Here is a 19583-nt window from a genome sequence, read left to right as displayed (position 1 = left end):
ACCCATTAACACCTGGGACGCATCTGTGTCATTTTTAGATTTGAGCTAAAAAGCATTATTTTACACTTTTGGCTATTCAAAAACAGCAGATCTACAAGCTCGTAGCGCGGCTTGTAGATCTGCTTTGTTTTTATTTTTATTTAGAACATTTCTTCAAATCTTTGAAAACATATATTTTTAAAGCGAACATTTGTAACTCCAATCTTTGCTTCTCGGAGGTCCCTGGAACAACATATTTTGAGATGGGGGTCCGCGGCCAAATACATATCATTTTGGGGGTTTTGACATTAAAAAGTTTGAAAACCACTGACATTGCAACATGAGTTTAAAAAAAAACTGTTATGAATTTACAAGAAATTGTGTAGAATGGGAACCTTAGGCCTTAATGGGTTAATATTGAACCGATGAAAAATATTGAACAAGAGCGTGTGACTAAATATGAACCACACTGGATCCACTGGATCACTAACGCTTTGAGACTTACAAGCTTTCTTTATACCAGACAGCAACGCATAGTAATGACACGCATGGACTTAATGATAGTAATGATACTTGGCAGTGTGTGTGTGTGTGTGTGTGTGTGTGTGTGTGTGTGTGTGTGTGTGTGTGTGTGTGTGTGTGTGTGTGTGTGTGTGTGTGTGTGTGTGTGTGTGTGTGCGCCTGAGCCAGTGAATCATACATGGTCACTGTTTACCAGTGGTGGGAAACGTACTTAAGTAAAAGTATCAATACTGCAGTGAAGAAATACTGTAAAAGTCCGGTAATCAAAATTGACTTGGGTAACAAAAGTATTGGCATCAAAATATACTACAGTATAGTACCAAAAGTATAAGTACTCAAGTGCAAAATGTATAAAAAAAATCTTTTGAAAATAGACGATCTACAAGCTCACAACACGACGTCGACTAGGTGTCCTATAGGGTGAGCTTGGCCATGCTCTACCCACTCAGCTATGGCGTGCGTAGCGGGTATGAAAACAGGACGTACGCATGTTGGCACAAAAGCTTCTTCTGCATTCTGTTATGTAACACTGAGGAGGACGTTATGCCAAAACACGTACGTTTTACTAAATAACCCATTAACTCATTCAGTGCCCAGCTTATTTATGGAATTTTGTGCCACAGACAAAATTCATTGTAAAAAAAAAAGTGCTTAGGAGCCGAGATACAGCCTTTTTCAGTAAGAAGTTAAACAAAGAGTGAATGGAGCAGCAAATCTTCAAATCATCATATATTGGGTTCTGAACATGTTTATTTATTTATTTTTATGACGTCTTAGACGTCATGTGGCGCTCAGGACGTCAGGCCACGTGACGTCTTAAGACACGTCATGTGGCACTGAATGAGTTAAGACCGGGCAACGCATCTGTGTGTCATTTTTAGATGTCTTTGGGCTATTAACACATTGGGTGCCAGAGGTTTATTAAAATATTATACTTTGAGTGCCAGGACTTTTTAAACATTTTGAACCTTTTTCAAGTAGTCACAAAATATTTTCAGTGATCACCGTCCTCACGGTGATCCCCTCATTACACACATACAGGTCTCGTACAATCGGGGGGAAAAAATTTAAAACATTCGGAAATCCGTTCCATAGTTGCAGCCAGTTGAAAATAGTTAAATTAACATTGTAAAAAAAAAAAGTGCACAGGAGCCGAGATACAGGTTTTTGAAGTCATAAGTTAACCAGGAGGTGGATTGGAGTCTAAATCTTGTAGGAGTGATATTTCCTGTTGCTGTGAAGGAAAAAAAAATATATACGGTTTTGGCACTCAACGTTAGTATGCGCAAAACCGTATATATACGGTTTTGGCACCCAATGTGTTAAGAAATAGCAGATCTACAAGCTCATAGCGCAGCACCGAGTGCCGCGCTATGAGCTTGTAGATCTGCTATTTTTTGAAAAATCGTGAATATTTGTGCAAATCTTTGAATATATATTTTAAAGCGAATTTTTTTAACTCAAATCTTTGCTTCCTGGGGGTCCCTGGCACTCAATATTTTGAGATGGGGGGTCTGCGGCCAAATACACGTTGGGATTTAGAACAGGGGTCTTCAACGTTTTCAGCCCAAGGACCCCCTGGGTGAGAGAGAGATGAAGCAGGGACCCCCTCTATATTGTGTAAAATTGTGTTTTAGATTCAACTTTTTTTATCTACGTTTACTGTTCTTTTTCCCTCTACACCTATACCTCTTAGCCAAAAATAGCCGATCTACAAGCTCACAACGCCTCGCAGCGCAAGGCGTTGTGAGCTTGTAGATCTGCTATTTTTGTCTAAAGTTCTCCTCAGAAAAGTGGTTAAGGTAAAAAAAATTAAATCACATCACACAAAGATTTGGCGGACCCCTGACCCCTGATTTAGAAGACATTTTGTAGAATCCCCCGGAAGCAAAGATTTGAGTTACAAATGTTCGCTTTAAAAAAATATATATATATTCAAAGATTTGCACACATTTTCATGGTTTTAAAAAAATAGCCAAAATAAATCTTAGAATGACACAGATGCGTTCCCGGTCTTAATGGGCTGAATAAGAAAGAGGTTGTGCATCAACAATGGCTTTTCTCAGTGGTGCTACAGTGGTTCTCAACATGTGGGTCGGGACCCCCAGCAAGACCCCGCAACATGAAATAAAAAAAAAAGACCAGAAAGAGGCAAACATTGTGAAAATAGCAGATCTACAGACGTTATGAGCTTGTAGATCAGCTATTTTCACAATATTTATCTGTGGAACCGAGTCAAACTAAACGTAATGCCTCAAATCCTACAATTCCAAGTGCTGGTCTGGATGGATGGGGGGGTCCCCAGTCCAAATTTGATTCTTTTTTGGGGGGTCGCAGCCTGAAAAGGTTGAGAACCACAGGAGTGCCAGACCCCAAACATTGTAAATTTGTACCGTTTGATACCCGTGCCAATTAAGAGTACCTGGAGATTAATTAATGAACAATTAAGAGTATATGTGAAGGACATTTACATGAGTGCTGCCAAGTCCTCTGAACCAGTGTTGATTTTGACAACACATTTTGGTGTACCTTAGTTTTAGTCATAGTCTTTTGAATCAAATTCCACTTAGTTTTAGTCATATGAAATGTTTTAGTTTTTGTCTAGTTTTAGTCGACTAAATACCATCAGATTATAGTCGACTAAATCTACAGTTGATTTAGTCGACTAAAATGTATGTTTGCGGTGACTTGATGGCGTTAATGGCTGATTTTACACTTGCACACGTTGCATGCTGAAAATAGCAGATCTACAAGCTCACAACGCGTCGCGCTGAGCTTGTATATCTGCTATTTTCAGAGCGCAACACCCGAGCGTAGGGGCGGAAATTGTTAGGTACCTGACGATTCAATTCGATTCCGATGGCTACGATTCAATTTAATTGCGATTAATTTACTTCCATTATCTTTTATTGATAAAACACACTAATGGGAAAAAATTATATATTTTTTTCATAATCGATTTTTATTTTTAATAATCGATTCTATAATCCTCCATGTCTGAATCGCGATTAATTGCTGAATCGATTATATTTTCCACCCCTACCCGAGCGCAACCAAACATAAAATGACTTGTCTTTTAGTTCTACTGGATCTCTTCTCCACTAGATCCCTCACTGACATGTTAGTCTAGTTTTTATTTGTTGACCAAATTGTCATTATATTTAGTCTTAGTTTTAGTCATCATAGCTTAGTTTTTATGTAGTTTTCGTCAGTGTAAAAAGGTAGTCGACCAACATTTTTCTGCATAGTTTTAGTCGACGAAATCAACACTGCTCTGAACACCTGGTCAATAAAGACTGTGTGTGTGTAACTTACACAATCACTCACCTCTACAATCTGGTTCTCTGGGTTGATGAGTTGAACCTGAGGGACAGTCATGCTGACTGGATTACCCTGTTGATCCGTCTACACACACACACACACACACACACACACACACACACACACACACACACACACACACACACACACACACACACACACACACACACACACACACACACACACACACACACACACACACACACACACACACACACACACACACACACACACGATTTAACAAGTATACAATCTTCTTAAAACAGTGTGAGTGACACACTCTCTCTCTGTGTGTTAATGTGGACTGAGTGTCTCTCAGTGTGAGATCACAAGACCTCACTGTACTGTCAGTAAAAGTATCAATACTGCATTGTAGAAACACCCTGTTACAAGTAAAAGTTACTTTACTTTTGTACTTTATTAAGTACAAAAGTATTGGTATCAAAATGCACTTTAAGCACCACTGCTATCACAATATAGAGCTTTAAATGGATAGTTCACCCAAAACAAAAAAGTTTTTTATCTATTAGTCACCCCATGGAGACTTGAATTCATGGATATGTTTTTAGTTTTTGTCTCATTCCCAAGACAATAATTTCATGACCAGCAGACCGGTAGGCAGCGGTTCCGGTAGGAGACACAAAGGAGACTCGTTCTGTCTCCTACCGGAACCGCTGCCGGTCATCAAATTATTGGCTCGCCTGTCTGGAGAAAAAAAAAGTAATTTTGGGGTGAACTATCCCTTTAACTCAGGCTCACCAGTACAGCTTTGAGGGGATAGCCAATGGGGTGCGGGGTGTGGGCGGGGCTTACCTGTACAGCATTGAGGGGGTAGCCAATGGGGCGCGGTGTGGGCGGGGCCACGCGGAGGGTCTTGTGTTTTTTGAGGCGGTCGGCCAGTAGACTGTAGATGGCGCTGTAGTTGTCATACGCGTCTGTGTGTAGGGACTGTATGGGGGGGGGGAGAGAGAGACGGAAAGAATAGACTTGTAGATCAGTGATTCTCAACATTGTGGGCCAATCATCTATTCCTGGAAAGTCAGCATGCTATTATAGAAGCCATTATTCTCACATGAATCCATTCAAACGGGGAACGCATCTGTGTAACAACATTATTTTTACACTCTGGCTATTCAAAAATAGCAGATCTACAAGCTCGTAGCGCGGCACGAAGTGACGCGCTACGAGCTTGTAGATCTGCTATTTTCAAAAAATCTTGAAAATGTGTGCAAATCTTTAAATATTTCGATTTTTTTAAGCGAACATTTTTAACTTATTTTACACTTTGGCTATTCAAAAATAGCAGATATACAAGCTCATAGCGTGGCACCGAGTGCCGCGCTACGAGCTTGTAGATCTGCTATTTTTGAAAAATCGTGATTTTTTTTTGCAAATCTTTGAATATATGTATTCTTTTTTATCTCAAATCTTTACTTCTGGGGGTCCCTGGAACGAAATATTTTGAGATGGGGGTCCGCGGCCAAATACATATAATTTTGGGGGTCCTTCACATGAAAAAGTTTGAGCACCACTCATTATAGCAACATGAGTTCTTCAGAAAACCATCAGGATTTAGAAGACATTTGTAGAATCCCCCCCCAGAAGCAAAGATTTGAGTTCTAAAAATGTTCGCTTAAAAAAATGAAACATATAAATGATACGTATTCAAAGCAGGTCTACAAGCTCGTAGCGTGGCACTGAGAGAAGCATCTACACAATGTTTAAAAGCTATCAAAATGTAATAAACTGTACTTTTGAACTAACTATGGCAAAGGCTTTCGGTTCAAGTAGTTACAGTCTTTTAACTCACTGGGTGCCAGAATTATTTCTGTCTATGTTGTCCCAGTGCCAGAGATTTTTTCAAAGTAAAAAAAAAGTGCTTAGGAAGCGAGATACAGCCTTTTTCAGTTATAAGTTAAACAAGGAGTGGATGGAGCTGCACGTTGCACCATAGCGGTAAAACACGTGAAACACGTGAACAGCACTCAATGAGTTAATCACTTTTTTTCTTGCTGGAGATGCTGAACGTCGAGGATTTAGATTTAAGTTTTCTGTTGATTTCTTCCCAATGGCATCAAGTTAGTTTCCGCTATTTCTATGTTAGTCTTCTCTCAGACCAGTAGCTACCAGTCTCAGTAGGTAGACTTCAAAATAAAAATCACTTCTTATCATCTATTAAATCAAATATGTCTATTGACACAAACACTGTCACTCACTGAGTGTGCGCCGGTGTGTGTGTGTGTGTGTGTGTGTGTGTGTGTGTGTGTGCAGGGGTGCCGATTTATGTCTGCGCTACTGGGTGCGCAACGTGCACACGGGTTTGTTACCTTTTTGGTAACTTTTTGGTTTGTTACCTTTTTGGGGATTTTTGTTACATTAATGCGGTTAATTCGGTTAAAGGGGAAATCCACCCCTTTTCAATATTTAACTATGTCATTAATATAGCATAAAGCAGATGACTCATCACGGTGTAATTTGCAATGTTAAACCCACAATCAATCCTCCAGTTCAAGGCAACGCAAAAAGGGGGGAACTTTTTTCTTATTTCCACACAACTCCTTTATGCTATATTAATGACATAGTTAAATATTGAAAAGGGGTGGATTTCCCCTTTAATTTGGTACAACAAATGTACTCCATGAAGTGAATATGTTGGAGGTTTTTAATTTTTATTTTTTTTGTGATGAGTTTGTGATGGGTGCTCGCTCGTCAATTCTCCTGGGTGCTTTAGCCCCGAAGCACCCACGGAATCGGTGCCCTTGCGTGTGTGTGTGTGTGCGTGTGGTGCGTGCGTGCGTCTCACCTGCAGGGTGCGCTCTCGGTCCAGGCCCATCTCAGACATGGCCATCAACACCTGTTCATTGATGAGCTCTGTCTCTCTCTCTGTCTTCACCTGCTCACACTCTGCTATTAACTAGAGAGAGAGAGAGACAGAGATGACAAAATGACAAAATCTAAAAATCTAAAAATGACGAAATCTAAAAATGACAAAATCTAAAAATCTAAAAATCACGAAATCTAAAAATGAGGAAATCTAAAAATCTAAAAATGAGGAAATCTAAAAATCTAAAAATGAGGAAATCCAAAAATCTAAAAATGACGTTCCCGGTCTTAAAGGGTTAATGGAGTATATACATGAGACTCACCCTGTCAAAGTCTGGGTCTGGGTCTCCCTGCCTCATCCACTTGTTCTTACAGATCTGCTCCATGGACAGCCTCCTGCTGGGCTCCAGCACCAGCATGTGTCTGATCAGGTACTCACAGTCTGAAATGCACACGCACACACATAGAAAAAAGGTCAGAGAACAAGCATGTAGCAATACAGCTTTATCACTGGTCATTCTCGCCACTGTTCTAGCAGCTGATTTTAGATGTCGCCAGAGCGTGAAGCTCTGGCTGTTTGTAGCGTCCTTAACATATTGCCTGCCAAAAACGTGTATAAACGTTTTTGAGAATTAAGCTATTGCCTGCCAAAAACGTTTATAAACGTTTAAAAATATATATATATATTATTATTATTATTATTTTTAATCTAAAATTATTCTTTATTTTTGGGGTTTTTCCGTTTTCCCCGTTCTTCACAAAGAACCAGGAGATAACATTTTCCAAAAAAAAAAGTTCCTGCTCCATTCACTAAAAAATAAACGGAGAAAAAAATATATTTTTTTCCTATGTTTTACCATGTAAACTGCTGGCAGTTTCTGCAAACTGTTTTTCCACACGAAAAGTTTTATATACTTCTTAAGTTTCTTGTTGTTTCATCGGTCAACCAGTGGCGCAGCCACAACGCTAGTATAGGCTGGGCCTAGGCAGGAGCGGGTGACCCGCTGCGCGCGCGGGCGGATTTTGGGTGTTTTTTTGTTACTTTATTTCGGTTTTAGGGTGAGGGTTAGGTTAGGGTTATGTTATTTAATTCTAATTTTTGGCTGATTTTACCGATTTTTTATCAAAACATATTTTTTTTGCAAAATCGATTGGGTGGACCACGGATCACCCAGGCCCACCCATGGCTGCGCCCCTGCGGTCAACTTATGTACTACCAAAACTTATTTTATGATCGGATCTACTGATCGCTAGTTCTAGGGACCTAAGCCCAGACCACCCACCGAGAATTAGTAGCCGGCATCAGTGTGTTTGCTGGTGCTAGCCTCTCACGCCAGCCTGTTTGACAGCTAGCCTGCCTGGACAGCAAACCACCGCAGCTACAATCAACACCTGATGCAGAAAGGAGTCCAACCAACGGGACTGTCGGAGGCATTAAGTCTTTGGGCCAACGCCGGTAAGTCCCGATCCACAGTGGACCTTCTGAGTGTTTTTGCACGTTTTTGATTGTTTGATTGATTGAAATTTTTATTAGGCAAAAGAATGTAAAACAACACAGTTGCATTTATAATACTTTTGTCTAAAAGGTCCGACCAAAAAAGTCCTTGCGGACTTGTTTCCGTTGGGGTCCTTGAATTAATTTCATAGACATATATAGTAGCAACTAGGCCTGACCTCGACTAAGTCGACTAGTCGACTGGTTAGTCGCGGGGGGTCCGAGTCGACTAAGTGTCTCTTAGTCGACTCTAGTCAAAAAAAAAAAAAAAAAGTCAAGTCTACGCTGCAACCACACGTAACTTCCACTTTATTCTTCTTATTCCTCGTCTTTGTATTGGTATTGTTTGTGTTGGAGCGCCTCAGTGCGGCTGCAGAGTTCATGTGCAACCTCTTCCAGAGAGAGATAGAGACACTAGAAACTCTGCTGGAGACAAAACAAACTGTGTAGACTTGGCCCTTTGAAATAAAATGTATTTTGGCCCAAAAAAAAAAAAAAAAGTTTTTTTGTTTTATTTTTTTATTAGTCGACTGCCAGTCGACTATTGGCAATTAGTCGCCAATTAGAGTCGACTAAACAAATCCTTAGTCGGGGACAGGCCTAGTAGCAACCAAACATTTCAATTCTACATAAAAATACAGAGAAAGTCTACTTCTAGCCTTTGTTCTTCACATGAACCAGACTCTGATCATGTGAATCCAGTCAAAGCAAATGAGCATTTTTAAAAGCTAAATGTGACTTTAAAAAGATGGACCTCAGTTATGATGGAAGGGGTAGGACAAGAGATAGAAAGCAGGATATTTCACTAACACATGCCATAGTTTGGGGGAGTCAGTCAGACTTTGGAGATTAAAGCACAAACACATCTCACAAACTGAAAATGTCTGTTAGGCCGTCCCTAATCTGTGATTGTAAAACAGCATGAATGTAAGCTATTATTATCACAATATGTAGAATTATTCATGATAGGCTTGGACTTTGCACAGGGGCCAGTTTCAAACTGCAGCCACCTGTAAGTGCTCTTTTAGAGCGGTTTGGATTTACACTTCTTTACCACTGTTGGTAGGGTGTTCCACGTATTTGTGTGGCATAGCAGGAGAATAGGGGTGTGCCGATATATCGTCCCGCGATATATCGCGATACGTTTTCGTGACGATATGTATCGTTTTGAAGAAAAAAAAATATCGTTTTCAATTATTTAATTTTTTTTCATTATTCTTTTTTTACAATAATAATAATCAGGCATGCAAACAGCCCCGAGGTGAAAAGGGTGACAACATGTTGTTGTTTTTTCGGGTCAGGTGTCACACTATTGCCCTATTTGGATTCAAAACGGCTATTGTAGCTGAAAAGCTACAAGTTTGCATATCTGAATAATGCAAAAACAGAATTATTTGTTTGCTTTTTTTCTCCCCCATATATTTTTCATAATAAAAAAATTGCGTATCGTATCGTATCGAAATCGTATCGAAGTTGTGAGCCAAATATCGTATCGTATCGTTTGGTGAAATTTGTGTATCGGCACACCCCTACAGGAGAACGAATTTAACTAACTTGCATCATTCCTCGATTGACATTGTTCCAGACTGGGCATGGGCCCAGAAAGGGTCTATAAAAGGGCATATTTGATGATGTAGAGGGCCACTATATTTCCACACTCACTCCAGAGGGCCATGTTGCATATGATGTAAAGAAACCTCTTATCTCTGTATTTTAACTTTTGTCGTAAATTAATGCCGTACTTTGCCATTCTACTGTAACGTCACACAAAAGTAGCAAAAATAGCCGATCTACAAGCTCAAAACGGGTCGCAGTGCGACGCGTTTTGAGCTTGTAGATCGGCTATTTTTGCTACTTTTGAATTGGAATCCAGATTTATCTTTTGCCATTTTTGAATTGGAATCCTGAAAAGAAACATTTTCATTTTATTTCAAATGCATTTAGTTATACTTTATGAACTTAAATACAAATACATTGGACATAAAAAAGACAATAGAATTGTAATACTAGTCATTAAGCTACTAATGTAGACTGAAGTAATTAAAGCGGGTCATGATTGGAATCATAACAGCTGAAATCAATAATAAATCAGTATTCTGATATCAACCTGCGGGACGCATTAAGTGAAGGTGGGGGCCGCATGTGGCCCCCGGGCCACCAGTTGCCCATGCATGGTCTATAATGATCATTTCAGTGGTGGAACGTGACGTTGAATCCATGGATGCTCACCTGTAGACATGAAGAAGGGGATGCGGAACTTGCCACTGAGGACCCGAGCGCGTAGGTTCTGTAGGGTGCTGCCATCGAACGGCAGGGCACCACACACCAACACATACAACACCACACCCAGGCTCTGTATGGACACACGGACAGACAGACAGACAGACAGACAGACAGACAGACACAGACAATTAAACCTCACCACTGAAACATTTTGCATGGCCAAGACGTAATGTGTGATTTGTGAAACTCACTAGTGCCGTTTCCTAAACTATCAACACAATATGAACAATGATGATGTTTGAGTCATATTGTTCCTGGTGTTCTACATACTGCCAACCAGGTGAAGAAATCACATGAAATATCGCAGACCTTTAGTGTTTCATGGAAGATGCTTCTGAACATAATGCGTGAAATGCTCTAATCTTAACACATTGACTGCCAATCGCGTAGATCTACGCGAACCTATTTAAAGCCGCCACGTGCCAGTCGCGTAGATCTACGCCAACTTATTTTATTTATTTATATATATTTTTTGACCCAAAGACCAAGGAGATATGATTTTTCGAAGATCTAGACTCCTATCCACTTCCTTGTTAACTCTCTCAGTGCCAATGAACATTTTTTTTTATTGCGAACCATGCCAACTTTTTTCTTCTTTTTTTTCAAAGTAAAAAAAAAGTGCTTAGGAAGCGAGATACAGCCTTTTTCAGTTATAGGTTAAACAAAGAGTGGATGGAGCTGCAAATCTTCAGATATTTTTTACTTCAGATAGTTTTAACTTAAAACGTAAAAATTCTGTATCTCAGCTCCTGAGTACTTTTTTTTAAATAATTCAGGCAGTGAATGAGTTAAAATAAGAACTGAAAATAGTTCTCATAGTGCGGCACTAAACGAGCATTTTTAACTCAAATCTTTGCTTCTGGGTATTCAGTTTTCTTTTTTTTTTACACTTATGTTGCTATAATATCAGTGGTTCTCAAACTTTTCTCACGTCAAGGACCACCCAAAATGACATGTATTTGGCCGCAGACCCCCCCCCCCCATCTCAAAATATGCTGTTCCAGGGACCCCCCCCATAAGCAAAAGATTTGAGTTACAAACGTTCACTTTAAAATATATACATATTCAAAGATTTGCACACATTTTCAAGATTTTCCCCCCCAAAAAAATAGCAGATCTACAAGCTCATAGCACGGCACTCGGTGCCGCGCTATGAGCTTGTAGATCTACTATTTTTGAATAGCCAAAGAAATCTTAAAATGACACAGATGTGTTCCCTGGATTGAATGGGTTAACCCATGTGGTCACAGTCAGATACCATCGTCCACTACCAGTCCATAACAGTTTGAATGACACGGCCACAGGGACCCTGGCATTGGGCATGTTTGTGTGTATCATATGAAGAATACGATTATTATAGTTAAAGGTAGGGTTCGTGATATTTTTGTGTCAAAACTAAACGTTTTTTGTTAAAAGGTTAAAGCTCTATATTCTGATAGTAAAAATTGCAATATACGGTAGTTAAGTTTGTTCAGTAACAGGTGTCTCCCTGTCTCTAAATAAGAAGAAAATTGATGTTCACGTAGGTGACAACATTTCAGCCAATCAGGAGAGAGTACCCATTTATCAACTTAATTTTGTTAGTGTTCGAGTTCCAATTGTGTGTCTGCTCATTTACAGTATATCTGTGTCATCACTTCCAATTTCACTTGTTTAATCTGTATCCTGACTTAGTTCTCCATCCTGATTGGATAAAATGTGTATCCCGACCTGAAAATGCATTTTCTGTTTAATGAAGAGCTGAAGAGACATGGAGACTCCTGTTACTGAACAAACACTCTATGGCAATTTAACACTTATTTTGACCAAAGAAAATCACTTACCCTACCTCTAAATAAAACTAATAAAAAACTAGAAAAAGTGCTCCTCGGAGCACAGGTCTCCGCCAGGTCAGGTAGGTTATTGTGGCCTCCTGGTGGCGCTATAATAGGCCAATGTTTAAAGGGTACCATTTGTTCTTAGGCCTTGCACGGCAATCGGACACTGCATTCATGGTTTGAGGCATTTTGTGCAACATTTATTTTTGATAAATTAGACCTGCTGGTGGTGCTATAACAGGCCAATGTTAAAAGGATGGCATTTGTTCCTCAACATATTGTGAATGTGCGTGCAAAGTTTGACCGCAATCGGACGGTGCATTCATGATTTGCGGAATTTTGTTCAAAACAAGCCACTACTGCAAACTTTAGATGTCAATCTTAGCCAATGAGGATGGAATATGAAAAATAAAACACATCCGACTTGATCACATGACTATGGAGATCATGTGTACCGATTTGCGTGAAATTTGGATAAAATCGGAAGGAGTAATATAAAGAAATGTGTTTTACATAAGTCGGCCTCCTTGTGGCGCTATAAAAGGCAGATGGGAAAAATGCAGGGCAAAGGTTTTTCCTTGACCTCTAGGGAGTGTGCATACAAAGTTTTACACAGATCGGTGCAGTTATAGGTAAAAACATGAATCGGCCTGTTATAGCGCCACCATGAGGCTGATTTGAAAATTTTCAAGTGGCATTTCTTCCTCGGCATAGTGGAAATACGCGTGCAAAATTTCACCGAAATTGCATGCTGTGTTCATGATTTGAGGCATTTTGTTGAAAATGGAGCACTCCTGCAAACTTTGGAAGCCATTTTTAGCCAATCAGGATGGAATATGAAAAATCTGAAAGATAATTTTTGTTTAATGACTATAGAGATACTGTGTACCGATTTGCGAGATTTTTGGACAAAATCTGTAGGAGTACTGTCAAAAAATATGTTTTGCACAAATCGGCCTCCTGGTGGCGCTATAAAAGGCCCATGTGAAAAATTTGGGGCAGAAGTTCGGTATTGGCATCCAGGGAGTGTGTGTGCACAGTTTCGCTGCGATCAAGCCAACGGTGGCGGAGATTAGCTGGTGACAGACGGACACACGGACGGACGGACACACGGACGGACGGACGGACGGACGGACGGACGGACGGACGGAGGGTAAAACATACTCTCTCGCCATGCCTTTCGGCCTGGCGGAGACAACAACTGATCTACAAGCATTCGTAGTGAGGCACCACCAGTACTATGAAGATGAAGGATAAAGAAGGTCATCTCACCCAGATGTCTACTTTGGGTCCATCGTACTCTTTCCCCTCAAACAGTTCTGGTGCGGCGTAGGGAGGACTGCCACACCACGTCTTTAACAGCTGACCACGAGAAAACAGGTTACTGAAACCAAAGTCTAGAGAGAGAGAGACAGACAGACAGACAGACAGACAGACAGACAGACAGACAGAGGAGGGAAGGATTAGACAATGTGTGGACATCTTCATCACTGAAGTCCTACTGTATATTCAATATTATTCAGTTTATCAATCCATCACGTAGCCAGAAACCTACTGAAGTAGTTCATACATGATCAGCTATTTATTCATTACATTTTTCATATTTTATTGTATTTCTTTGTCATTTCTAATTAAAGTTATTTGTCATGCCCTGTGAAACCTTAGCTTAGGAAGCCCAAAAGTTAAACAGGAATGTAATTCTAATTAATATATTAATGGCAATTATTTGTGTGACATATTAATGGTCAAGTAATGTGTCATGATGGTGATGACAGCCCTTAGGTTCAAGCCCGTTCACTGAATGTAGATTTCATCAGACGCGTATCAATATCAACATCTCTTCAACATTCAGGGAAAACATTTTAACATTTGAAGTCATCCACCTACATAACTTCAATATTCCTCACATGCACTCAAATCAGTGTTGATTTTGTCGAGTAAAACTATAATGAAAAATGTTCTTGACTGCCTTTTCTCACTGACAAAAACTAAATAAAAACTAAGCAATGATGACTAAAACTAAGACTAAATATATTGACAATTTTGACAACAAAGAAAACTAGACTAAAATGTTAGTGAGGGACGAGTGGAGAGTTTTATGTCTGGTTGCACTCAGGTGTTGCGCTCTGAAAATAGCAGATCTACAAGCTCACAACGTGTTGCGCTGTGACGCATTGTGAGCTTGTAGATCTGCTATTTTCAGCATGCAACCAAGTGTAAAATCAGCCATTACGACGCCATCAAGGCACCACCAACATACATTTCGACTAAATCAACTGTATATTTAGTCGACTATAATTTTATGACATTTAGTCGACTAAAACTTCAGTAGACTAACAGTGAAATATTTCAGATGACTAAAATATGACTAAAACTAAATCGAAATTTGCAGTCAAAATCAACACTGCCTCAAAGACACACGGGACAGGACCAACTTGCCAGCTTCATGTTCACACACACACACACACACACACACACAGGGCTGTCACAATGATTACATACATAATCACCTATTTGATATAATAATAAAAAAAATCCCCCACATAATCGTCATAGTCGTTAAAAAATTTCATATATTTTCAAGAAATTACAAAAATAGTGGAAAATAGCAGAAAACGCAAAGTGATTTTGAGCTTGTAGATCGGCTATTTTCCACTATTTCTGAAATGTTTTGTGTATCTTTATTTATGTATCTATGTCTATTGTTGGTGTTTTTAAGTAAAATGTCGTAATCGTGGCAGCCCTACACACACAAGGATAAGGATAAGGATAATTCCTTTTAACAGGTCGTTCATGAAAGTCCTTGCGGTCTTGTTTCCAATGAGAACCTGTGAGCAATTAGGGGTTAAGAGTGTTGCTCAGGGACAAATTTCATTTCATGGCCTGGAATCGAACCTGGGGCAACCAGGGCTTCTGGCTGCCTAGGCGGGCTCACTAACCATTCAGCTATGGCCGCCCCCTCACAAACGCACACACAGTGTACCTGCGATCTTGATGTTGAGGTTGTGGTCCAGCAGCAGGTTCTCAGCCTTCAGGTCTCGGTGGACGATGTTGCGACAGTGACAGAAATGCACCGCCGCCACGATCTGCTTGAACTTCCTCCTGGCGTCCTTCTCCGCCATGCGCCCGTGAGCCACCAGGTGGTCTGCATGGCACGCGCACGCACACACACACACACACACACACACACACACACACACACACACGAGTGTAAAGAAAAACAATTAAGTACTACAATGCAGTGGTGGAAAGTACATTTACTCAAATACTGTACTGTACCCATTAAGACCGGGAACGCATCTGTGTCATTTTTAGATGTCTTTAGCTATTCAAAAATAGCAGATCTACAAGCTCAGAGCGCGGCACCGAGTGCCGCACTATGAGCTTGTAGATCTGCTATTCTTGAAAAATCGTGAAACTTCGTGCAAATCTTTGAATATATGTGTTTTAAAGCGAATATTTTTAACTCAAATCGTTGCTTCTGGGGGATTCCTACAAATGTCTTCTAAACAGTTTTTTTGGGGGGGAAAAAATATTAGGGGTTCTCAAACTATGTTCATGTCAGTACCGCGGGAAGTAGGGGTGCGGGGGGTGCGGCCGCCCCCCCTCCCCCCAGGTACCGAATTTAGGTGAACCGAATAAACCGAATTTAGGTGACAAAAAAAACGCGCACGCGCATACCGCACCCTTAGCCTAAAAGGTCTTCCCGCGGCTATGCTTCATGTCAAGAACCACCCAAAATGATATGTATATGTGCGGTGCCTGATTTGATTTAATTGATTATGTATGACCAAAACCGCTATGATTAAAATAAAATAAAAACACATTTTACATGCTTCTCAGGGAAACGTCAAGGATTAAAAACACAACAAAGTCAGCGACTTATTTCCATTGTCGTGGTCCTTGGTTTTAGACAAAGCTAAACATTACTTTGATAGAACAGAGACAAAAAAAAACACTTCCTTCCCAGAGAAAGAAAAAATAGATTGAAAGTCTTACCAAATATCTCTCCTCCACTGGCGTATTCTGTCACCAGGTAGATCATCCTCTCTGTCTCCATCACCTAGAGAGAGACACACACACACACTTTTCATAAATTCCAGTTCCAATTTAGTCTTTAATCCTGCATCACTTCCAAATTCACTTGTTCATCATGTATCCTGTATGTGCGCTCTCTCTCTCTCCTGACTGGATAGAATTAGACCGACCTGAAACAACAACTGAACAAACACTCTATAGCAGCGCTACTCAACCCGCGGCCCGCGGGCCGCATGCGGCCCCAACGCAGCGTCTTGGCGGCCCCTCATGGTAAAAAAAAATAAAAATATACATTTCCGTTCAAATATATGGGTTGCTAATTTTTTTTTCAAAAACAAACATCAATTGTTACAGGTATAATGCATAGTTTTCTATGCATTTCGGGTCTTTTGGGGGGTTTGACCCCCATTTTTTTTCGGCCGCGCAGCTTTGCCGCGCGCCCAGGGGGGACTTACCTATGTTCCCCGGGTCCTATGTTCCCCGGGTCCTATGTTCCCGCTTTCTTAGGGAGAGTAGGTGTCCCATATTTCAATCTCTGGGAGTTGGCAACCCTAACCTTGCCATACCTTAGCTTTTGCTGAACTGATGCCACTGGACATACACACAAAATAAACAGGTACAGTGAAAAGAATATGATGTCAAAATGTACATTTTCTTATAACAATAACAATGCGTAGTGTGTGTTACAAAATCGAAAAATCCAAAATAGGACCGTCATTTTTAGCTTGCGGCCCCTTGGACTATTGGTATTTTGCTGAGTGGCCCCTGAGCCATCTTAAGTTGAGTAGCCCTGCTCTATAGTAATGATTACCATCATCAGAATCTTTAACTAAAACACTTACTGCATATTTATACAAAGCCAAAATACATTGAAGCCAAAACCTCCTGTCCAGTGATCATATGACTAAGACATTATGTGACTCTATATTTTACTATCACATTTCTATGTTTCTATGCCTCTTAGCCTTTTCATGTTTTCTACATTATTTCCTTATGAGACCTGAGGTTTTGAGGTTCCGATTCTACAAAAAGTCTTCTAAATCCTAACAGTTTTTTTAAAAAAAACTATGTTGCTAAATCAGTGGTTCTCAAACTTTTTCATGTCAAGGACCCCCAAAATGATATGTAATTTGGCCACGGACCCCCCATCTTGTTTTTTGTTCCAGGGACCAGGGACACATGACAGTGATGATGGGCTACAGTATATGGCTGGTGTGACTGAACCACACACACACACAGGCAACAGCGCAGCTTGTTTAGACAACACACACACACACGCACACACACGTGACCCCTACCCCCAGGAACATGAGGCTCAAGCGTGTGTGTGTGTGTGTGTGTGTGTGTGTGTGTGTGTGTGTGTGTGTGTGTGTGTGTGTGTGTGTGTGTGTGCAAATCAGGGTTCCTACACATTTTCCATTTCAAAATTCCATATTTTTTCTAGACTCAAATTTCTGGATTTTCTGGATATCTTTCAGAACATATTTGACATCCGTGTACAACAATCTAGATGTTTATTAACCACATGAACCATGGTGACCCTACTCTGGGCCCATTCTATATTCCTATTGGCTACCGGCGGAACGCCAACACGTTATTATGACTCAGACATAACCATAAACAAACCAGATACGCCCATATACTGGCATGACATGGCACCATGACTCAGACATAACCATAAACAAACCCGATATGCCCATATACTAGCATGACACCATGACTCAGACATAACCATAAATAAACCAGATATGCCCATATACTGGCATGACATAGCACCATGACTCACACATAACCATAAACAAACCAGATACGCCCATATACTGGCATGACATGGCACCATGACTCAGACATAACCATAAACAAACCAGATACGCCCATATGCTGGCATGACATGGCACCATGACTCAGATATAACCATAAACAAACACCATATTTTTTGAAAAATCTTGAAATGTGTGCAAATCTTTAAACATATATTTGCCTACAAATGGGCGTGCCTTCAGATCAGGAAGCAGGCCGCGCTTTACCCAATCAAATGCAGTGGGCGGGATTTACTGTCTGTGCTCTTGCTTCCCACTAAAAACAAACCGAAACTCATTTAACAATAGCGTCCTTGGAGCAGACAACCACATAAAGATATTCACATTTTAACTTGCTCTTTCATAGAAACAAGTGGGCTTACAACCAAAACGATCCATGTTCTCTGGGAGAAGTGGTGTTAGTGTTCCGTGTAGAAATATTGTTAGAGGGAATGAAAACATAAGCGCACCACCGGAAGTGGAGCGCTGAAGGCAGACCAAAACCCCGGTTTCCTTGAGCACGGATGCTACGTTGAGCTCCTCCCAGTCGAGTTCTCAAATTCTACCCGAACCCGGCCCGGCCCGACCCGACGTTTTCGGGCCGAGCCGGGCCTCAAAAGTATGCTAATTAGTCGGGCCGAGCCGGGCCTCAAAAGTATGCTAATTAGTCGGGCCGAGCCGAGCCTCGGGCTCCATGTTTTTTTTTTTTTTTAAATGATTGTTTTAATGTTTTTATTTTTTTATAATATATTCAAAAATTCTGTTTGTCTGAATGTGTATTTATCTATTATGAAGATGGCGCTGACGGCGCTGACTGACTGGCGTTAACGTGCAGTCGTGCACTGTGCTGCTCAGGGCTCAGGCAGCAAAGCGAGAGAGAGTAAAAAAAAAAGATTCTGGGCGAGCGTTCCGGTGGTAACCGGAACGCTCGCCCCAAAACACACTCGCCCCCATTCATTTCGCGGACAGAGGCCGCCGGATTAGACCCAGGGCGACTGTGTTTAGGGACGAGCCTTCTGTGATTTCATTCACCACTTGTTTTACAAGTCGAATTTGGGGAAACAAAATAATTAGGAGCTCAAAAACATAATGAGAGGATACAAGAGATATCTGTGCAATAGCTGCAAAGTGTGCATATTTAAGTATTTTAAAACAGTGAAACCTACCGAGGAAAAAGAAACAGAAAGTGATCATTTCTGCGACTCCAGTACAAAAACTCACGGCAAATAAAGTCGGTCTACACCAGCCTTCAACAATAGCGGTACATTCAGTGGTCAGGTTCGTTCAGAAATCAATTGAAGAACGCAGGAGCGAGCTTTCCATATATAGCCACGCGCGAGAACGTGCATACTGAGAACCAGTATGCACGTTGTGTACACTACACATGTGTCATTGTTTACGTCGTCAGATGGTTTTAATGTGAAGGTTTAACAGGATGTTCAATGTGTTTTTGTGAGTTAAGATAACCGACTGGCGTGCTATGCCGGCATGCTGTGTTAAGTTACA

At 40.7% G+C, this 19583-nt stretch overlaps 2 protein-coding genes across 2 annotated transcripts in view; both read right to left on the bottom strand.

Moving 5' to 3' along the window:
- LOC308085694 (myelin protein zero-like protein 2) overlaps positions 1-10549 on the bottom strand; it is a 181801-nt gene extending 171252 nt beyond the window's left edge. The window contains exon 1 of the mRNA XM_080428951.1: positions 10532-10549. The gene's annotated coding sequence lies outside the window, so the exon portion shown is untranslated. The remainder of the gene's footprint in view (positions 1-10531) is intronic.
- The window catches only part of sik3 (SIK family kinase 3), a 111896-nt gene that overhangs the window by 45425 nt on the left and 46888 nt on the right, over positions 1-19583 (bottom strand). Inside the window, 8 exon segments of the mRNA XM_080428934.1 lie at positions 3829-3906; positions 4636-4770; positions 6626-6736; positions 6969-7087; positions 10370-10493; positions 13513-13637; positions 15224-15385; positions 16240-16303. Coding sequence (XP_080285060.1) covers positions 3829-3906; positions 4636-4770; positions 6626-6736; positions 6969-7087; positions 10370-10493; positions 13513-13637; positions 15224-15385; positions 16240-16303 — 918 coding nt within the window.

The sequence above is a fragment of the Gymnoscopelus braueri genome, assembly GCF_963280865.1.
Source record: "Gymnoscopelus braueri genome assembly, chromosome: 5".
NCBI classification, from domain to species: domain Eukaryota; kingdom Metazoa; phylum Chordata; class Actinopteri; order Myctophiformes; family Myctophidae; genus Gymnoscopelus; species Gymnoscopelus braueri.
Note: the sequence above shows the minus strand (reverse complement) of the source record. Positions and strands in the feature narration are given on the sequence as shown.